Consider the following 22,688-nt stretch of genomic DNA (forward strand, 5'->3'; position numbering starts at 1 on the left):
AATGAAATGACTCTAGTCTTGACTTTGTTTGCATGCATTTGTTTGAGGCCACTGTCTTTGGGAAGTTGACATTACAGTAGTTCTGCTTCCTCCTCACCAGTTTCCTTACTTCAGTTCTCTTCTCAACCCTTCCATATCCATCCATCAGTGACAATACTCCCTCAGGCTCTCTCTGTTCATAATCTGCAGTCTAATGTCCATAAGGAAAGGATGGAGTAAACTTTGTACATAGTTTTTGTTGCAGTTCGGGTGTTGTCGCGTAAAATTAGACCCAGTTATTGACTTTCACATGTGGAACGTGTACGTAATCATACACAATATGCTTCTGATCTATTGAGTAAATATAACATGGAACAGTCAATGCACTGGGCGAACATCCTCATTACCTTGCTTTAGAACATCGAGTAATCTCTAAACCATTGTTCCGACAACACCCAAGTAAAATACAATGTCATGTTATTTAACACACGTGGCCAATACAACTGGTGTAGACTTTACAGTGAAACGCTTGCTTACAAACCACTTAGTAAACCAATGTAATGATAAGAATCCCTGGTAAGGTATAGACTTGTAACGGCTGTCTGAGGAAGAAGTGGACCAAAATGCGGCGGAGTTAGGGTTCGTCATATTTAATTCAACGAACACTATGCAATTCACAAAAACAACAAAACTGACAGCCAACACAGTCCTGTCAGGTGCAACCACAATGACAAGAACAATAAAGGTGACAACAGCACCAGTTCTGCAGACTATTAAACACAGTGCAAAAACAACCACCCACAACCCCAAAGAAAAACACACACTCCTATATAGGACTTCCAATCAAAGGCAACTCAACACACCTGCCTTCAATTGGAAGTCCCAATCAACAACACAATCATTCACATACAAAAACTGCCACGTCCTGACCCCAAAACTAATGCAATAGCTCCATCTGCTGGTCAGGACATGACAAGACTAAAGCCACACAGACATCTGCCATCCTCTTAAATAAAACAGCGCTCCTACCTGCTACAGTATGTGTTGTGCCATATTGTACTGTGAGCATCTCTTTCCCCTTGTCTCTCTCAGGTTGTTGCGGGGCGACTCTGAGAGTTTGTCGGACACAGACGGCAGTCCTCACTGGTGTGGCATCTCTATGACCCAGACCACCCAGACACCGACCACCTCCTTATCCATCAACACCAACAGCAATGCTGCCTCATCACCCTCGGAGCCCGGAGCCACCGTCAAATCCCTCATCAAGTCCTTTGACACAGCAGTACAGAGTGAGCACAGAGCATCCCTCCTCACTCCTCCACACAGACCAGCAGACCTGAGTTAAAATAATATTTCAAAGTTCTTTGAGCGTTTGATTGCACCTGCTTGGAGTGCCGGGTGGGGGGATTGCACTTTTGTGACTATTCCTTTGGTTCCATTGCACTAGGCAAGTTCAATCAAGCACATATGACTGGCCGACAGGCTGTTGAGGGGAAACATTCCTGGCTTAGCAGCAGTGATAGAGAAGGAACCCTTACCAATAACATCATACTTAAACAGTCTAACCTTGGAGGTCTGTTTGCTTAACAAGGTGTAAAAGATAGTCGTAGGAGTCCATGGGGCATAATCATGGAATACGGTATCAATTAATCACTTCCTCATTCAATTTCCATTTAAATGTCCACCCCGTGTCTTGGCTTATGTACACTCATGTGTTGAGCATTGCAGATGGACCTGGGCCTGGATACACTGTGCAGATGCACTCCTCACCTAGAAGCCTTCTAAGTGGGATCCCTGTCCGCACAGCACCCGCCGCTGCAGTCTCCCCCATTCAGGTACAGTACAGGCCCTCTTCAGTATGCACTACAATATCAACCAATGTGTTATAACAGTTTGTTACCGAATTATAAATGATCTATAAACTAATAATTTATAATTTATAAACTAGCTACTTAATACCTTTATAAAGCCATTAAGTAAAGTATGTATGGGACATGAATTGGACTGTTAAAAGTCTGTTTTGTTTTGGATAGAGGCATTCGTCTATCAAACCACTCTCAAAGACACTGGAGAAAAGGATCAACCATGGAGATTTCTCTCATCCAGGTAAGTGACACACTCCGTAGAGAAAGCAAGTTCAGATGTACTGTAGGATCTTATTTTGAGCCAGTTTGCTACAGCAGGAAAATAATCCTGCAGCAACAGGAAATGAGAATTATTATGTGTATTAATGGAAATTTTGTAAGGGTTGATACATTTTAAGTTAGGGCAAATCAAGTCTGAAATGTAAAGTGGAAGTTACAAAGTTTATAAGCCTTTTTAAACCTTGAATACACTACAAGTTAGCATTCTGATCAACAAAAGAGTGATCAAATTAAGATCCTACATCTGTAGAAACAGTATCAGAGTATAAATCTAACTAATCCTGCAGACAGCAGTCCCATCAAATGTCTACTCTGATTAGCCTAGTTGTTTTGTTCAGTTGAAACAGTGCATGTTTAGTTGGAACTACAGCTGCATTATGTTACTTGAGTAAAGAAACTGGAGAATATGTGAACATTTTCTTTCATCTCCCTTTTGGGGATTGAACTTTGAGAAACTTGAGAAGCTAGAGTTTATTTTGCCAAATGACAGCAAAAAGGACAGCACATTATGTAGTTCTACTACACCCAAGCAATTTAATCACCAACTATACCACTGCATAATATGACCTAATTTGGTCTTTGGTCTTGTTCTATGATGTTCAGATCAGTAGTATTCTGTGGGCCAGAGAGATTTCAGGGCGAGGGAGAAACCATGGCCTTCCAGTGAAATATGCGCTTTCTCTCACTGTCCACGTCTCCCTTCCTCCCTGTTTCCTGATGTTGTGTTTCCCAGATAAGTACGGGGGCTCTGGGGATGAGCTGAAGCCCAGCAGCCTTATGAGGAAGAGTCCTTCCCTGGAGTCGGTCATCAAGTCCCCAGCAACCCTTAGCAGCTGCAGCCACTCCATGAGCTACAACAGGAACAACAGCAAGCTCAGGTGGGCCCTCTCCTGGAGACACACTCAGAGGCACTCTGGCACAAAAACTAATACACACATATGTACACTACCGTTCAAAAGTTTGGGATCACTTAGAAATGTCCTTGTTTTTGAAAGAAAAACACATTTTTGGTCCATTAAAATAACATCAAATTGATCAGAAATACAGTGTAGACATTGTTAATGTTGTAAATGACTATTGTAGCTGGAAACAGCTGATATTTAATGGAATATCTACATAGGGGTACAGAGGCCCATTATCAGCAACCATCACTCTTGTGTTCCAATGGCATGTAGTGTTAGCTAATCCCAGTTGATCATTTTAAAAGGCTAATTGATCATTAGAAAACCCTTTTTCAATTATGTTAGCACAGCTGAAAACTGTAGTTCTGATTAAAGAAGCAATAAAACTGGCCTTCTTTAGACTAGTTGAGTATCTGGAGCATCAGTATGAGTGGGTTCGATTACAGGCTCAAAATGGCCAGAAACAAAGAACTTTCTTCTGAAACTCGTCAGTCTATTCTTGATCTGAGAAATGAAGGCTATTCCATTCGAGAAATTGCCAAGAAATTGAAGATCTCGTACAACGCTGTGTACTACTCCCTTCACAGAACAGTGCAAACTGTCTCTAACCAGAATAGAAAGAGGAGTGGGAGGCCCCGGTGCACAACTGAGTAAGAGGACAAGTACATTAGAGTGTCTAGTTTGAGAAACAGACGCCTCACAAGTCCTCAACTGGCAGCTTCATTAAATAGTACCCGCAAAACACCAGTCTCAACGTCAACAGTGAAGAGGCGACTCCAGGATGCTGACCTTCTAGGCAACATCCCAGATGCTTTTCTTTTCAAAAACAAGGACATTTCTAAGTGACCCAAAACTTTTGAACGGTAGTGTACCTGTGCTTGTGCAGACTTTAACTAACAGTACTGTTCTTGTTACTACAAAGTAAAGTACAAATACAGAGATAGTATTATAGAGAAAGAGAGCTCACAACTACATAGACTTTCATGTATCACCTGTAACATCACACATCACCACCGTTCTATACACATAGAGTAGATGACACACACTTACACGCCCCCACACACCTTCATACACATTCATACTGATAGATCTTAACAGTCATACTCAGTGACACAGTTTCAACTGAATAATCGCACCTTCCAGTCACCTTTAGATCAGTGATGAACTGGGAGAGGATTACAGTAGGGTCACTGAACATATCTGTTTCTATCACCTGATTGCCCCAGTTTTAACTGACTGTCATTGTTTATCTTGAGCTAATGACAAAGATGCATAACTAATGTGATATCGGGGGTGACCCAATGTTCTACTATTAAAATCTCATCATACACAACACACACACACACACTAGATTGTGCATGTGAAAATGTTTGTTGCTCCTTTGTTGCTCCTTGTTATTGTTTTCTCTACAGTATGTCACTCCAGTGAATTCATACACAGGCTTTTCGACAGCAACATTTGTTAAGACAATTCCCGACTCCCCAAGCTACAGTATGTTGTGACTCACAGCATGTGTTTCATGTTGACCATGTTGCTAAGTGAGAGCAATGACCAGGGTGTCTCCTGATGTTCCCATGGCCACAGAGACTACTCTTCTCTGATTAGCTTTCATTATGACAGCCCAGGGGATCACATCAGCTCCAGGGTGTGTGTGTGTGTGTGTGTGTGTGTGTGTGTGTGTGTGTGTGTGTGTGTGTGTGTGTGTGTGTGTGTGTGTGTGTGTGTGTGTGTGTGTGTGTGTGTGCGTGTGCGCGTGTGCGAGTGCGTGCGTGTATTTGCATGTACGAGTGTGTGTATGTGAGGTTGATGTAAGGTTGCTGGTTTTATGAGGATACACGTCCTCACACACAGGTCAGATGTCATAACATTATTGTTGTTTCTTTCTCCGTCCATGGCTGTGGTGTCTGTCCCTGGTGTCAGTGTGGAAAGAAAGGACCCCTTGGCTGCACTGGCGCGGGAGTACGGGGGTTCTAAGAGGAACGCACTACTGAAGTGGTGCCAGAAGAAAACAGAAGGCTATCCGGTAAGGGCCCTGGGTCAGAGACTCAAATCATAACCCCATCAAATGCTCTTTATCTATCGCTGTTTCCCTTTCTTGCTCTATCTCCTTCTCTCTCACTCGCTCTCCCGTTCTCCTTTCTCTCTCACTCGTTCTCTCTTTTCCTATCTCGCTCTCTCTAGATATCAGGCACCCAAAAAGTGCACACATTATAGAGGCCATACTGTGCAGTGAATCCAAGGTTTGGTGGGTAACACTTTAGTATAGGGAAGCCGTCTTAAAGTTGGAGACTTCTAAGTATTTTTTATACCTCCCGCATTGGGCTGGATGTGTCAATGTGTAGCTTATATTGTACATACATAATCTATGAGCAGAATTACTGTCTTACCTCAATTAGCCAGAAAATCCCTAGTTTGAAAACAACTGTTTTGCATGCCCCCTAGCAATTTGAGTTCAACCAATAAACTTCAGGCCCTCACCATATGGGGAGTGACAGCTAGCAAGATGCACATGATGCACCCACAGCAGAGCGAGAGAGAGAGAGAGTAATGACGTCGTACACATATCTACACATATGTGACGTAGTACACCATTTTCAGGGTCCTCTTTTGGCTCGTGAGCGCTACTTTGAGAACTACTGGCTAAAAAGAATACAAAAGGACTGGAGAATTCCTTTACAGTACTATGTCCTTATTAGTCTCACATTGAGACAGCTTACTAAGAATTTCTTTGTTTTATAACTTGCTCTTTATTAAATACTGTTATGACTAACAATAGGGTTCTTAAAGATTGGTCAGTAACACATGACTTATAATGTTTGAGGTTTTAGGCTGTTTTGACATAATAGCTTGCTGTGTTTATAGACAAACCATCGCCTCACCTGTCCTCACTGTGTGGCCAAAAGATGATATCATCAATGTCAGAAAATCAAAGCAAAGTGATTCAGCTCAAAGAATACAGTGGAATTGATCAAATCAAATCAAAGTTTATTGGTCACCTACACAGATTTGCAGATCTAAACAAGAAATCAAAAAATAACAATCCAAGTAGAGTGAGCATGTGTGAGAATCCAGAATGTAAATATGTGGTGTGTATAGACAGTATATAATTTGGAAAGAAAATAGTAGGTATATTAGGATGAGCTATGTTGAGAATACAGTATATACATACACAGTGAGTAAACAACAGTATATACATACACAGTGAGTAAACAACAGTATATACATACACAGTGAGTAAACAACAGTATATAAACTAAATATGAGGTGACCAGCGTGCAATGACTCTATAAACATGGGGCATTAGTCTCAAGGTGCAGTACCGGACGGTAGTCGGCTGGTGACAGTGTCTAAGGTGCCAGGCAGAGTACCGGGCGGTGATGCAACCCGACAGAATGCTTTCAATGGTGTATTTGTAGAATTTTGTGAGGGTCTTAGGGGCCATGACAAATTTCTTCAGCCACCTGAGGTTGAAGAGGCGCTGTTGTGCCTTCTTCACCACGGTGTCGTTGTGGTGGCACCATTTCAAGTCCTCAGTGATGTGCTCGCCTAGGAACTTGAAGCTTTTGACCCTCTCCACTGTAGCCCCGTTGATGAGGATGGGGGCGGGATCCCTCTTCTGTCTCCTGTAGTCCACAAGTCAACGATCAGCTCCTGAGTTCCATGATCACCTGATGTGTGTCTATGGAACTGGCGTGTAAACGCAAGTGTGTGTGTGTGTGCGTGCTTGTGTGCATGTGTGTGCACGTGTGTGTCTGAGCAGACATGTAAGTGATAGCGTGCATGAGCGTGAATATGTGTGTTCCCTTTCTAGGCCCTGTGTCCAACATCCATTGCACTCACATTCACCTGGCTTAGCCTTCCGCTCATAGCCAGTTTAAGGAGCCCATTAAGCCCAGTGGCATTAGTACTGGGTCTCTGATGTGATCCATGTGTGAGGGCCAGTGTGCCGTGCCAGGCCAGCAAATGTAGCTAACACTCTCAGAGGGGATATTGGTTTGAGCCGGTAAACAAAAGCTAAGGAAGGAGGTTGGGGGTCTGCCTGGTCTCTGCACCATTCTGTTCTCCCTCTTAGCTACATTCCGTCACAGTATGGGGTGTGTTAGCTAGCTTACAGTAGCAAGTCTGCAACTGAAATAGCACCCTAGGGAATAGTCCAGGGGTTTGACTTCAGTCAATTGACCGACTACTGTACCTTGCTCGACCAAGCACAGAGCCTTAGGGCAATAAGTGTGTTAAGACAAGTTTAAAGGTGACTTTACGGCAAAACATGTACTAGCTTTACTTACGTCTGATAAATGGTCCCTGATAAATGGTCAGAAAGTATTGGATGAGTTTTCAGATCAATTGTTCCTGTTTTCAGGCACGTTGGATTGTGAACTTTGAGTCATCCCTCCACCCTGTGCTACCTCCATGCCCTCTCCCTGGCCTTTTTCATCATTCTGACTCAATGCCTGTGTTCCTAACACACTGCAAATCCTCTGTGATGAAAACAGCTGACCAGGAGATGGTCAGCAGATAGTCTGATCTTGATAGAGACTAGTGAATGTTAGAGTAGATTAGTTTCTTCCTCTAGCACACAAACTGCATCTGAATGGGCTCTACTATACTGTACACTGGCTGTTGTATTTTCCCCTATGATCTCCTTTAACTGGGAGATTGACATGGTCCCAATCTTGATGGAGACTTGTGACTGCTTATCTGATTTCTGATACTTTATTTCATACACACACTGTATCTCAATGCTTCTAGCTGTGGGGTATTGGCACCTACCAGTATTATATGATCTCTCTTTACACTCAGTAGTTCTGCTGGAGAGAATAATAATTATCTGGTTTCTGGAATGCAATAAGAGGCTTTGGCTAATAGCTGGATGGGAATGTATTTCTGTTCATGGAATGACTAACTCTTTACACTAGTGGGAATTGGCCTATATGGATAGGACTAAATTGAAATGTTTCTTACAGAATACATATGAAATGCATATGCATAAGTATGGTAGCGATTTGACAGGGAACATTTTGGAGATTATGGGGAAATTATTAGACCAAAGTTCAGGAAAAAGTTCACCTGACACAAGACTGAATCCAAGCATTACACTATTGATTTATTTTATGTGCATTTTACATTTACTGTACATTTTGCTGCATTTGTTTATAACGAAATCTGAAAATACTCTGTAACATGATAACAATATTCCTGTGGGGTAGTTGGTGCAACATAAGACAAAACAATGACAAGGGTTTGAGTGAGAGGACTAACTGGTATCTCCAAGTGACTACACACCTCTCTAAAGTGTGCACTTATTAAGTAATTTCAATGCACTTTTATGACTCAAAGAAGAGTCTTTAACTATAAGGTGCTTTTTTGCGCTTTCCTAGCTGTGTAGAGTAACTAGAGTAAGCACACTTGTAGTTTTTTTGTTTGGAACACAAATTTGCATCCCCGCCATTTTGAGATGGCCGCCTCGCTTCCCGTTCCTAGGAAACTATGCAGTATTTTGTTTTTTTATGTGTTATTTCTTACATTGTTACCCCAGGAAATCTTAGGTTTTATTACATACAGTCGGGAGGAACTATTGGATATAAGAGCACCGTCAACTCACCAACATTATGACCAGGAATATGACTTTCACAAAGCAGATCCTCTGTTTGGTCCACCACCCAGGACAATGGATCGGATCCCAGCTGGTGATCCAAAACAATGGCGCCGCAGAAGGGGCAGACGGAGCAGTCTTCTGGTCAGGCTCCGTAGACGGGCACATCGCGCACCGCTCCCGAGCATACTACTCGCCAATGTCCAGTCTCTTGACAACAAGGTAGACGAAATCCGAGCAAGGGTTGCCTTCCAGAGAGACATCAGAGACTGTAGCGTTCTTTGTTTCACGGAAACATGGCTCACTCGAGACACACTATCGGAGTCGGTACAGCCACCTGGTTTCTTCACGCATCGCGCCGACAGAAACAAACATCTCTCTGGTAAGAAGAAGGGCGGGGGTGTATGCCTTATGATTAACGAGATGGGGTGTGATCATAACAACATACAGGAACTCAAGTCCTTTTGGTCACCTGACCTAGAATTCCTTACAATCAAATGCCGACCGCATTATCTACCAAGAGAATTCTCTTCGATTATAATCACAGTCGTGTATATTCCTCCCCAAGCAGACACATCGACGGCCTTGAAAGAACTTAATTTGACTCTATGTAAACTGGAAACCACATATCCTGAGGCTGCATTTATTGTAGCTGGGGATTTTAACAAGGCTAATCTGAAAACAAGGCTCCCTAAATTTTATCAGCATATCGATTGCGCGACCCGGGCTGGCAAAACTCTGGATCATTGTTATTCTAGCTTCCGCAACGCATATAAAGCCCTCCCCCGCCCCCCTTTTGGAAAAGCTGACCACAACTCCATTTTGTTGCTCCCAGCCTATAGACAGAAACTAAAACAGGAAGCACCCATGCTCAGGTCTGTTCAACGCTGGTCCGACCAATCGGATTCCACACTTCAAGATTGCTTCGATCACGTGGACTGGGATATGTTCCGCATAGCGTCGAACAACAACATTGATGAATACGCTGATTCGGTGAGCAAGTTTATTAGCAAGTGCATCGGTGATGTTGTACCCACAGCGTCAATTAAAACATTCCCCAACCAGAAACCGTGGATTGATGGCAGCATTCGCGCAAAACTGAAAGCGCAAACCACTGCTTTAATCAGGGCAAGGTGACCGGAAGCATGACCAAATACAAACAGTGTAGCTATTCCCTCCGCGAGGCAATCAAACAAGCTAAGCATCAGTATAGAGACAAAGTAGAGTCGCAATTCAACGGCTCAGACACGAGAGGTATGTGACAGGGTCTACAGTCAATCACGGACTACAAAAGAAAAACCAGCCCTGTTGCGGACCACAATGTCTTGCTCCCAGACAAATTAAAAAACTTCTTTGCTCGCTTTGAGGACAATACAGTGCCACTGACACGGCCCGCTACCAAAACCTGCGGGCTCTCCTTCACAGCAGCCCACGTGAGTAAAACATTTAAACGTGTTAACCCTCGCAAGGCTGCAGGCCCAGACAGCATCCCCAGCCGCGTCCTCAGAGCATACGCAGACCAGCTGGCTGGTGTGTTTACGGACATATTCAATCAATCCTTATCCCAGTCTGCTGTTCCCACATGCTTCAAGAGGGCCACTATTGTTCCTGTTCCCAAGAAAGCTAAGGTAACTGAGCTAAATGACTACCGCCCCGTAGCACTCACTTCTGTCATCGTGAAGTGCTTTGAGAGACTAGTCAAGGACCATATCACCTCCACCCTACCTGACACCCTAGACCCACTCGACCCCGCCTTGTGCAACTGGGTCCTGGACTTCCTGACGGGCCGCCCCCAGGTGGTGAGGGTAGGTAACAACATCTCCACCCCACTGATCCTCAACACTGGGGTCCCACAAGGGTGCGTTCTCAGCCCTCTTCTGTACTCCCTGTTCACCCATGACTCCGTGGCCATGCACGCCTCCAACTCAATCATCAAGTTTGCAGACGACACTACAGTGGTAGGCTTGATTACCAACAGCGACGAGACGGCCTACAGGGAGGAGGTGAGGGCCCTCGGAGTGTGGTGTCAGGAAAATAACCTCACACTCAATGTCAACAAAACAAAGGAGATGATCGTGGACTTTAGGAAACAGCAGAGGGAGCAGCCCCCTATCCACATCGACGGGACAGTAGTGGAGAAGGTGGGAAGTTTTAAGTTCCTCGGTGTACACATCACGGACAAACTGAAATGGTCAACCCACACAGACAGCGTGGTGAAGAAGGCGCAGCAGCGCCTCTTCAACCTCAGGAGGCTGAAGAAATTCGGTTTGTCACCAAAAACACTCACAAACCTTTACAGATACACAATCGAGAGCATCCTGTCGGGCTGTATCACCGCCTGGTACGGCAACTGATCCACCCACAACTGCAAGGCTCTCCAGAGGGTAGTGAGGTCTGCACAACGCATCACCGGGGGCAAACTACTTGCCCTCCAGGACACCTACACCACCCGATGTCACAGGAAGGCCAACAAGATCATCAAGGACAACAACCACCCGAGCCACTGCCTGTTCACCCCGCTATCATCCAGAAGGCGAGGTCAGTACAGGTGCATCAAAGTGGGGACCGAGATACTGAAAAACAGCTTCTATCTCAAGGCCATCAGACTGTTAAAAAGCCATCACTAACATTGAGTGGCTGCTGCTAACATACTGACTCAACTCTAGCCACTTTAATAATGGAAAAATGTATGTAATAAATGTATCACTAGCCACTTTAAACAATGCCACTTTATATAATGTTTACATACCCTACATTACTCATCTCATATGTATATACTGTACTCTATACCATCTACTGCAGCTTGCCTGTGCCGTTCGGCCATCAATCATTCATATATTGTTATGTACATATTCTTATTCATTCCTTTACACTTGTGTGTGTATAAGGTAGTTGTTGGAAATTGTTAGGTTAGATTACTTGTTAGATATTACTGCATGGACGGAACTCGAAGCACAAGCATTTTGCTACACTCGCATTAACATCTGCTAACCATGTGTATGTGACAAATACAATTTAATTTGATTTGTTTACGCAATCCAAAAACGGTCCATTAGAAATTGCAATCTGGGTCAGGTGGGCATGGTTTGAAAGCTTCTATTGCCAACATGACTAGCTAATTTATAAAATTATCAGGATAAGGTAAGACCCAGATGCAGACCGTGTCGAAGTAACAATGTTTATTACAGCAACAGGGGCAAAGGTACAGGACGGCAGGCAGGCTCAGGGTCAGGTCAGGCAGAGGTTGGTAATCCAGAGACGGGGCAAAGGTACAGGACGGCAGGCAGGCTCAGGGTCAGGTCAGGCAGAGGTCGGTAATCCAGAGGTGGGGTACAGGTACAGGACGGCAGGCAGGCTCAGGGTCAGGTCAGGTAGTGGTCGGTAATCCAGAGACGGGGCAAAGGTACAGGACGGCAGGCAGGCTCAGGGTCAGGTCAGGCAGAGGTTGGTAATCCAGAGACGGGGCAAAGGTACAGGACGGCAGGCAGGCTCAGAGTCAGGTCAGGTAGTGGTCGGTAATCCAGAGACGGGGCAAAGGTACAGGACGGCAGGCAGGCTCAGGGTCAGGGTCAGGCAGAGTGGTCAGCTGGGCGGACTCAGGGTCCGGACAGGCAAGGGTCAAAACCAGGAGGACGAGAAAAGAGAGACTTGGGAAAAGCAGGAGCTGATACAAAAAACACTGGTTGACTTGACAAACAAGACGAACTGGCAACAGACAAACAGAGAACACAGGTATAAGTACCCAGGGGATAATGGGGAAGATGAGCGACACTTGGAGGGGGGGTATAGACAAGCACAAGGACAGGTGAAACAGACCAGGACATGACAAAAATACGATCTTACAGTGTTAGGCTTTCACAAGGCAATTCAGAGAAACAGATCTTAATTTTAGTCCGCATAGAAAGGAGTCATGAGTGCATTCAGGTGCGTGTGCAGCAGCGAACATAATTTATAGACAAACATAAGCTTATTCTGTTCAGAGCAACCCAGGCTATGATGCCATGTCATCTTGTAACTGTACATCAAACATAGTGATTATAAATGCTGACACTGTACAGATGTAGGATCTTAGTTTGATCACTCTTTATGGCTGAGAATTTTCCTGCATTTTCCTGTCGCGTCTTGAAACACCTTGGAGAACATAAATCCACTATCAGACGTCAAGATATCCCCTTGCCAGTTGCTAGACACTTTATAGAACAAAATCATTCTATTAATGAATTGCATTGCGTCGGGATCTAAAAAGTTCATCCACCACGCAGAGAAATTACGACAACAAAGGTCTCCAAAGAGAAGCCATGTGGATATACTGTATAAATTAAGTTCTGTATCTCCACACAGGTTAAACAAAGAACTAGATTTCACCTCCTTCCTATATGCCAAATTTAGACTGTTTTACAAGAACACTGTCCATATCAGATTTTGCATATCGTTTGTGAGTCAGTCCCACACATTTATGAATGGCTGAGCCTGATGTCCTTTGTGGTAAGCTGTCTCATGAATTGGTATAATGTATCCAAGTGAGAAGACACCTAAGTCAAATGATTCATGAATTGCCATTCGTGCCTGCTCCCATAGCCTATAATTCTGTATTTCTTTGTGACTAACTTATATACAGGTAGACCAGAAAAGCCACATCCCTGATTGGAAGATGAGTGACAACCCTGATTAGAAGCAACTTACAAATTGGTGCACTCACCTTATGATATTCAGTGGAACAACCACTTTACAATAGTGCATCTAAATCTTTTAAGGGGGGGGGGGTTAGAAGGATTACTTTATCCTATCCCAGGTATTCCTTAAAGAGGTGGGGTTTCAGGTGTCTCCGGAAGGTGGTGATTGACTCCGCTGTTTAAATTAAATTGTACCTATTCACTGAAGAAGGCTGCAAAGCCGAAACTGATGCAGTGAAAATAATATAAAAATCTAAAAATGAAGTAAGCTTTATGCAACGTCTTATAGAGTGCGGACCCATTACACCTTTTGTTTGTCAGAATTTACGTGTTTTAAGCACCAGCCAAGCCTCTGGGAGAGCATGATGGTCCCCTTTCGATCACTTTAAAATGCCAGACTTTATTTGCCCTAATGAAAAATGGATTAACCCTTAAACAAAATGTCCATGAATTACAATAATTCACATTTCCTTTTGGTGCAAGGTTATTTTCCTGCTCTAGCAAACGGTTTCAAATTAATATCCTACATCTGTATATGACATGAGTTTTATGATATGGAAATGTGAAGTACACATTTGGACTCACGGGTGTTTGGCTTGCTTGTATGACATCAAATCAGTATTTTAAAATACGTCTCATCTTTTAAAATACATCGAGTCCTCTTAATTTACATATTTCCCTCACTCAGACAACAAAACATTTGCAAAAGTTGCCCAATATCCGGAGGGATGGGGGGCAACTTCTTGTCACGTGAGGTGCTCATGTTCAGAACAGCTGTCAGTCAAACCCATACAGATCGAGAGCTGTGAAGCGCAGAACCTGAACTCTGATGACATTCATAGCATGTTACTGTACAGCCACTGCGTTCCAATTTACGCGCTTATCAGCGCCCAAATCTGCCATTTTCAACCCGTATACGGGTATGAGTGTAAAGGGTTAACATTGAGTGTTGCATAATTCTGCAGACACATCTATTGTTTTTGTGTCAGGACAACAGCCATTCATGTCTAAATCATTAATGAATTGATTCATTTGATGTCTTCGGCATCATTTTCAAGCTCTAAAATGACATTCCAGAACTAGGAACGGATATGGCCACGGGCCACCTCTGAGCACATGGTGGTCTGCCTGGTGAAAGGAAAAGGTTACTGCTAGAGCTGTGCCACAAATGAAGCTTAATATCAGGCCAGTAAAGGTCAGAGAGACAACCAACGGTGTTCCACCATCATGGCCGACCGGCCCTGGGCCAACAACGGCCCACTAATTACCTGCTAATGTCTGGAGACACACAGTCCTGTCACAGTCAAACACCTCTCCTTAAGGCTGCTGGCTAACCAGGCTGAGGCAACGGTGTGGATAGTGTTACACAGAACGGGAGGTTGGGCAGTTGAGATCACCCTCCTCTTTCTACCAAACCGTCATTCTGGTTTGATAAAGGTTAGAGGGGGTTTATAAATCTTTCAACAGATTCTGATTCCCAGATCCCAGACTGTAACTTTAAAGGTTAGTGGGGTTTATACCTTTCAGTTTCAACAGATTCCAGTGTATTGTTTTGTAGGATACCTCTTTTGCTCCATTTAGTAAGGTGGGTCTTGAGGTGATATTTCCCTACTAACACGACTCTAAAAGCTGTAATTCATGTTTTCAGAGTTGAAGAGGTAATGTAATTGGGATATAATTAACCATCACTTTGAAGAGGCCGTATTTGACTAGCCCTGTAGGAATATTGAATCTGCTGTGTGTGTGTGTGTGTGTGTGTGTGTGTGTGTGTGTGTGTGTGTGTGTGTGTGTGTGTGTGTGTGTGTGTGTGTGTGTGTGTGTGTGTGTGTGTGTGTGTGTGTGTGTGTGTGTGTGTGTGTGTCCTCTCCACTGCACGGTTCATCTGAGGTAGGTGTCAGAAACTGTCATATATTATCTCATCTGTCTGTGGAGCCGGAATGGCCTCTCTCTCAGACAGCCCCTCCCTTTTTTATTATACCACAGCCGTATTGTTATAAGGCCTGTGGTCAAACAAGACTCTAATTAAACTGAGATGGAAAAACAGGCACCACTGTAATGAAAAGGGGGATTATTTCCCATTAAAAATGAAAACCACGAAATACATGTGTGTCCCAAATTGCACCCTATTCCCTATAGTGCATTACTTTTGACCATAGCCCTATGCGCCCTGGTCAAAAGTAGGAAATAGAGAATAGAGTGCCCGTTTGGGATGCATCCTATGAAGCGCTAATCCTATTGGGGATACAGAGCATTATTACAACCATTTACTGTGGTCAATAATAATTACTGGGATGGATTTAATTGAATATGCTAGGATTGAATTTGATTTAGTAGCTACTGTATTAGATCACAATACCAGCATAATAAAACTAGGGTCTTTAGTGATCACGATAAAGGGCTAACGGCTAATATGTGTTTGATTTTGAACACCATCTTCCTGTGATCCTGTCACGAAAAAAACTAAAAGAGGATGGCAGTTTTAATGCAGTTTTTGATGTTGAAAAAAAATGCAACTGTCTAAAAGCAAAAACAGGTTTTTAGACATTTTTGCAAATGTATTGAAAATGAAAAACTGAAATTACTTACACTCTATGAATGAATGAATGACATTTTATTTTCGTATCAAATCGCCAATTGGCAACCCATCCCTTATGGTATTAATTGACACATAAACAAACATTACAATAATTCACTGTGATAATTCAGTGATAATTCTTCTTCCTGTGTGCTCTGCAGTGCGGATCGCATAAAGAGTGAAAAAATGTAAGATACAAATCTATACATAATAGTAAATAAGCTTATCCAAACAATAATGATATACCTAGAGCAGTAAAATAATATACATACAGTGCATTCGGAAAGTATTCAGACCCGTTCCCCTTTTCAAATTTTGTTACGTTACAGCCTTAGTCTAAAATGGATAAAACAAAAACAAATCCTCATCAATGTACACACAATACCCCATAATGACAAAGCGAAAACAGGTTTTTAGAAATGTTTGCAAATGTTTTAAACATAAAAAATAAAAATACCTTATTGAGCTCAGGTGCATCCTATTTCCATTGATCATCCTTGAGAAGTTTCTAAAACTTGGAGTCCACTTGTGGTAAATTCAATTGATTGGACATGATTTGGAAATGCACACATCTGTCTATATAAGGTCCCACAGTTGACAGTACATGTCAGAGCAAAAACCAAGTCATGAGGTTGAAGGAATTGTCCATAGAGCTCTGAGAGGATTGTGTCGATTCACAGATCTGGGGAAGGGTACCAACAAATTTCTGCTGCATTGAAGGTCCCCAAGAACACAGTAGCTGCCATCATTCTTAAATGGAAGACGTTTGGAACCACCAAGACTCTTCCTAGCTTGGCAGAGCTTGGCCAAGCTGAGCAATCGTGGGACAAGGGCCGATGATCACTCTGACAGTGCTCCAGAGTTCCTCTGTGGAGATGGGAGAACCTTCCAGAAGGACAACCATCTCTGCAGCACTCCACCAATCAGGCCTTTATGAGAAAGTGGCCAGACGCTAGGAAGAGTCTTGAGACTGAGCAATCGTGGGACAAGGGCCGATGATCACTCTGACAGTGCTCCAGAGTTCCTCTGTGGAGATGGGACACCCTTCCAGAAGGACAACCATCTCTGCAGCACTCCACCAATCAGGCCTTTATGGGAAAGTGGCCAGACTGAAGCCACTCCTCCACTTGGAGTTTGCCAAATGGCGCCTAAAGGACTCTCAGATCATGAGAAACAAGATTCTCTGGTCTGATGAAACCAAGATTGAACTCTTTGGCCTCAATGCCAAGCGTCATGTCTGAAGGAAACCTGGCACTTTCCCTACGGTGAAGCATGGTGGAAGCAGCATCATGCTGTGGGATGTTTTTCAGCAGCAGGGACTGGGAGACTAGTCAGGATCGAGGGAAAGATGAACGGAGCAAAGTACAGAGAGGTCCTTGATGAAAACCTGCTCCAGAGCACTCAGAACCTCAGACTGGGGCGAAGGTTCACCTTCCAACAGGATAACGACCCTAAGCACACAGCCAAGACAATGCAGGAGTGGCTTGGCGACAAGTCTCTGAATTTCCTTGAGTGGCCCAGCCAGAGCCTGGACTTGAACGCGATCGAACATCTCTGGAGAGACCTGAAAATAGCTGTGCAGCGACGCTCCCCATCCAACCTGACAGAGCTTGAGAGCATCTGCACAGAAGAATGGGAGAAACTCCCCAAATATAGGTGTATCAAGCTTGTAGTGTCATACCCAAGAAGACTCAAGGCTGTAATTACTGCCAAAGGTGCTTCAACAAAGTACTGAGTAAAGGATCTGAATACTGATGTAAATGTGATATTTCCGCAAAACACCAGTCTCAACGTCAACAGGCGACTCCGGGATGCTGGCCTTCTAGGCAGAGTTCCTCTGTCCAGTGTCTATGTTCTTTTGCCCATCTTAATCTTTTCATTGGCCAGTCTGAGATATGGCTTTTTCTTTGCGACTCTGCCTAGAAGGCCAGCATCCCGGAGTCACCTCTTCACTGTTACATTTTTACATTTTAGTCATTTAGCAGACGCTCTTATCCAGAGCGACTTACAGTAGTGAATGCATACATTTCATTTCATACATAACTTTTTTCTTTCTTCTTTCCGTACTGGCCCCCTGTGGGAATCGAACCCACAACCCTGGCGTTGCAAACACCATGCTCTACCAACTGAGCTACAGGGAAGGCAAGAGCCTGGATGTTGAGACTGGTGTTTTGCGGAAATATCACATTTTACTATTTAATGAAGATGCCAGTTGAGGACTTGTGAGGCGCTTGTTTCTCAAACTAGACACTCTAATGTACTTGTCCTCTTGCTCAGATGTGCATTGGGGCCTCTTTCTATTCTGTTTAGAGCCAGTTTGCGCTGTTCTGTGAAGGGAGTAGTACACAGCGTTGTACGAGATCTTCAGTTTCTTGGCAATTTCTCACATGGAAAGTCTTAATTTCTCAGATCAAGAATAGACTGACGAGTTTCAGAAGAATGTTATTTGTTTCTGGCGACTTGAGCCTGTAATCGAACCCACAAATGCTGACGCTCCAGATACTCAACTAGTCTAAAGAAGGACAGTTTTATTTCTTCTTTAATTAGAACAATAGTTTTCAGCTGTGCTAACATAATTGCAAAAGGGTTTTCTAATGATCAATTAGCCTTTTAAAATGATCAACTTGGATTAGCTAACACAACGTGCCATTGGAACACAGGCGGGATGGTTGCTGATAATGGGCCTCTGTACGCCTATGTAGATATTCCATAAAAAATCTGCAGTTTCCAGCTACAATATTCATTTACAACATTAACAATGTCTCCACTGTATATCTGATCAATTTGATGTTCTTTTAATGGACAAAAAAATTGTTTTTCTTTCAAAAACAAGGACATTCCTAAGTGACCCAAAACTTTTGAACTGTAGTGTACATACATTGTTACATACAGTACCAGTTAAAAGTTTGGACACAGTACTCATTCCAGGATTTTTCTTTGTTCTTACTATTTTCTACATAAAATCTATGAAATACCACAAATGGAATAATGTATTTGAGATTCTTCAAAGTAGCCACCCTTTGCCTTGATGACAACTTTGCACAACAGCAGTCACAACATACATAACATATACAGATATATAAATACAGAAGCATTTAACAGAAGGCATTTGTATGTAAATGTGATATTCCTGTTTTTCATTTTTTATAGATTTGCAACAATTTCAAAAAAAATTTTTTGCTTGTCATTATGGGGTATTGTGTGTAGATTGATGAGGGGGAAAAAATGATTTAATCAATTTTAGTAACGTAACAAAATGTGGAAAAGGTCAAGGGGTGTGTACTGTATGTGTTGATATACCCGTACATCCCACCTGAGCCCTCTCCCCTTATATGGAGCCTGGCCTGGCCATGGCCGATATGCCCCTATGTACTGTATGCACCCACTCAGGCGGTGCGTGCGTGCCTGCGTGCGTGGGTGGGTGGGTGTCTGTTGACGGCTCTTGCCACTGGCCATACTCTGACGACTAACAAGGTCAACCGTTGAGAGAGTTACCGGTAAACGTGGTAAACAACACACACACTGACGTGAGAGCTTGAGGTGGCCATGCTGTCGCCATGGTGATGAAGAGCTCAATCCACCCCAGGGTAGAGGGGGAGAAGGGGTAAACACAGCACTGTGGTAATGTGACCAAGATTAGTAGACACACACACACTGGGACCTGAAGGATGTTCTCCATTGGTGTATGTCAACATCTGGAGGCGAGGCATGTGCTGGGTGGGACTGCTGTCAGCACACCTCAGATGTCAGCTTCTCAGAAGAGACAATCGATCAGCAAAGACCTTAAGGAGGCTCTGATTGACTGGGCCCTGTGGGAGCTAGTTAGCCTCTCTGAGTGGAAGAGAGGGTTCACTCTCACATTCACTGTTTGTGGATCTCACACAGACACACGCACGTTCACATGCACGTCAAACAGAGCTGATCATACTTATATGCCTCGGTCAAAGGCGATGCCGAAGACATTATCATGACAAATGATCTGTTTGAATGACAATTCAATTATCTCAGTTGAACTGAAATCCACTGCTTGTCACAGACAGTTAATCACTTTCAATATAGTCTTTTAAATCAAAAGGTTTCATTCTGATAATCTTTTAGAACCTGTTCTGGTTTCCCAAGGATTTTTATCACAGTGGTCTTTGATGTTGTTTGAGTCAGCAAAACATTCAACAAAAGCCTTGTTTATTGTTTAGGATGGGAACAATGAGGAGAAGAATGGCCTGGCTGGAAGTCTCAGTCTGGGCTGGACAGAACACAGGCTCAGCTGGGACACACTGACGAGATCGGCCCCCCTCGGTCATCCGGCCCTCTCTGAGAAACAACACCCCTGCATGGCCTGGGGGGAAAGGGGAGGGGGCAAGGGGGTGAGCTAGGACCCCCAGCGGGGTGAGGAAGAGGGAAGAGGCTAAGGAATGTAGGGGGGCAGGGGTCATCTAGACATTAGAAGAACTATCTTGATATACCCTCATATTAGTCTTCAAGACTGAAGTTTAAATAGTGGGAAATGTCTTCTTTGAAAATGACCTGATGTACTTGTATTGCATTGGATGCTGCAGATGCATAGGTTAAAATGCATCACTCTCCATACTACAGGCAGATAAATACGAACTTCCTCAACCCAATTCAAACTGACACAAAGGACATAGTATCCCTGTATCCTATTTGCCTTCTGCTACTCTTCTTAACACCCCACTAAGAGAGACAGAGAGAGGGAGGGAGAGAGATGACGCCGACAGACATGGCAGCTCTGATTCTAGCCCCTAAGCAACTTCACAGTATTTATTTATTTTTGTTATTTATTACATTAATAGCCCAGATTTGTTTTTATGTTATTACATACATCCGGAAATAACTTTTGGATATCAGAGTGGCGGTAACTCACCAGCATTATGACCAGAAATACGACTTTCCCGAATTAGAACCTTTGTTCGTACCCCACAGGGCAATTTAACTTATTCCAGAGGCTGCTCCAAGACGCCACAGGCGGAGAAGAGGTATTCGGAGTGGACTTCTAGTCCGACTCAGGAGGCGTGCGCACCATCCACCGCTTCCGAGTATTTTACTAGCTAATGTTCAGTCCCTGGACAATAAAGTAAACAAGCTCAGGGCGAGGATCTCCTTCCAGAGAGACATCAGGGACTGTAACATACTCTGTTTCACAGAATCATGGCTCTCTTCGGATATACTGTCCCTGTCCATACAGCCAGCTGGGTTCTCAGTACATCGCGCAGACAGGAATAAAGAACTCTCCGGGAAGAAGCAAGGCAGTGGTGTATATTGCATGATTAACTACTCATAGTGTGATTGTGATATCGTACAGGAACTCAAGTCTTTTTGTTTACCCAACCTAGAATATCTCACTGTCAAATGTCGACCTCTCAAAAGAAATATCTTGGGTTATAGTCACAGCCGTATATATTCCCCCTCAAGCCAATACCACAATGGCCCTCAAGGAACTACACTGGACTTTGTGCAAAATGGAAACCACATATCCTGAGGCCGCATTTATTGTAGCTGGGAGTTTAACAAAGCAAATTTGAGGAAAATGAGCACATTGTCTGTAGTACTCGCGCTTCAAAAACTCTCAACCATTGTTACTCTCCCTTCCAGGATGGATACAAGACCCTCCCCTGCCCTCCCTTCGGCAAATCAGATCACGACTTCATTCTGCTTCTCCCTTCCTATAGGCAGAAACTTAAACAGGAAGTACCTGTGCTAAGGTCTATTCAATGCTTGTCTGACCAATGAGAATAACATTGATGTATACACGGACACGGTGACTGAGTTCATTAGGAAGTGTATAGGGGATGTTGTTCCCACTGTGATTACTAAACCAAAAACCGTGGATAGATGGCAGTATTCGCTCAAAACTGAAAGTGTGAACCCCCGCATTTAACCATGGCAAGGTGACTGGGAATATGGTCGAATACAAACAGTGTAATTATTCCTTCCGTAAGGCAATCAAACAGGCAAAACGTCAGTACAGAGACAAAGTGAAGTCGCAATTCAACGGCTCAGACACAAGACATACCAATTACAAAGGGAAAACCAGCCACGTCTAGGACACCGATGTCTTGCCCCCGGCAAGCTAAACACCTTCTTCACCCGCTTTGAGGATAAAACAGTGCCACCGACGTGGTCCGCTCCCAAGGACTGTGGGCTCTCGTTCTCCGTGGCCAATGTGAGTAAGACATTTAAGCGTGTTAACCCTCACAAAGCCGCCGGCCCAGACGGTATCCCTAGCCGCGTCCTCAGAGCATGCGCAGATCAGCTGGCTGGAGTGTTTACGGACATATTCAATCTCTCCCTATCCCAGTGTGCTGTCCCCACTTGCTTGTCTACTACTTGCTTGTCCACCATAGTTCCTGTACCCAAGAAAGCAAAGGTAACTGAACTAAATGACTATCGACCCATAGCACTAACTTCTGTCATCTTGAAGTGCTTTGAGAGGCTAGTTAAGGATCATATCACCTCCACCTTACCTGATATCCTTGACCCACTTCAATTTGTATACCGCCCCAATAGATCCACAGATTATGCAAACGCCATTGCACTGCACACTGCCTTATAACATCTGGACAAGAGGAATACCTATGCAAGAATGCTGTTTATTGACTATAGGTCAGCCTTCAACACCATAGTACCCTCCAAGCTCATCATTAAGCTCGGGGCCCTGGGTCTGAACCCTGCCCTGTGTAACTGGGTCCTGAACTTCCTGATGGGCTACCCCCAGGTGGTGAAGCTAGAAAACAACACCTCCACTACGCTGATCCTCAACACACGGGCCTCACAAGTGTGTATGCTCAGCCCCCTCCTGTACTC

General features: G+C 43.8%; 1 protein-coding gene across 5 annotated transcripts in view; it reads left to right on the plus strand.

The window, feature by feature from the left end:
• LOC106603510 (cytospin-B) overlaps positions 1-22,688 on the plus strand; it is a 192,337-nt gene that overhangs the window by 125,532 nt on the left and 44,117 nt on the right. For all 5 annotated transcript variants that reach the window (XM_014197290.2, XM_014197289.2, XM_014197288.2 and 2 more), the window contains 5 exons: positions 1,072-1,268; positions 1,708-1,814; positions 2,013-2,085; positions 2,857-3,001; positions 4,946-5,048. In XM_014197290.2, coding sequence (XP_014052765.2) covers positions 1,072-1,268; positions 1,708-1,814; positions 2,013-2,085; positions 2,857-3,001; positions 4,946-5,048 — 625 coding nt within the window. The remainder of the gene's footprint in view (positions 1-1,071; positions 1,269-1,707; positions 1,815-2,012; positions 2,086-2,856; positions 3,002-4,945; positions 5,049-22,688) is intronic.

The sequence above is a fragment of the Salmo salar genome, chromosome ssa04 (assembly GCF_905237065.1).
Source record: "Salmo salar chromosome ssa04, Ssal_v3.1, whole genome shotgun sequence".
NCBI classification, from domain to species: Eukaryota; Metazoa; Chordata; class Actinopteri; order Salmoniformes; family Salmonidae; genus Salmo; species Salmo salar.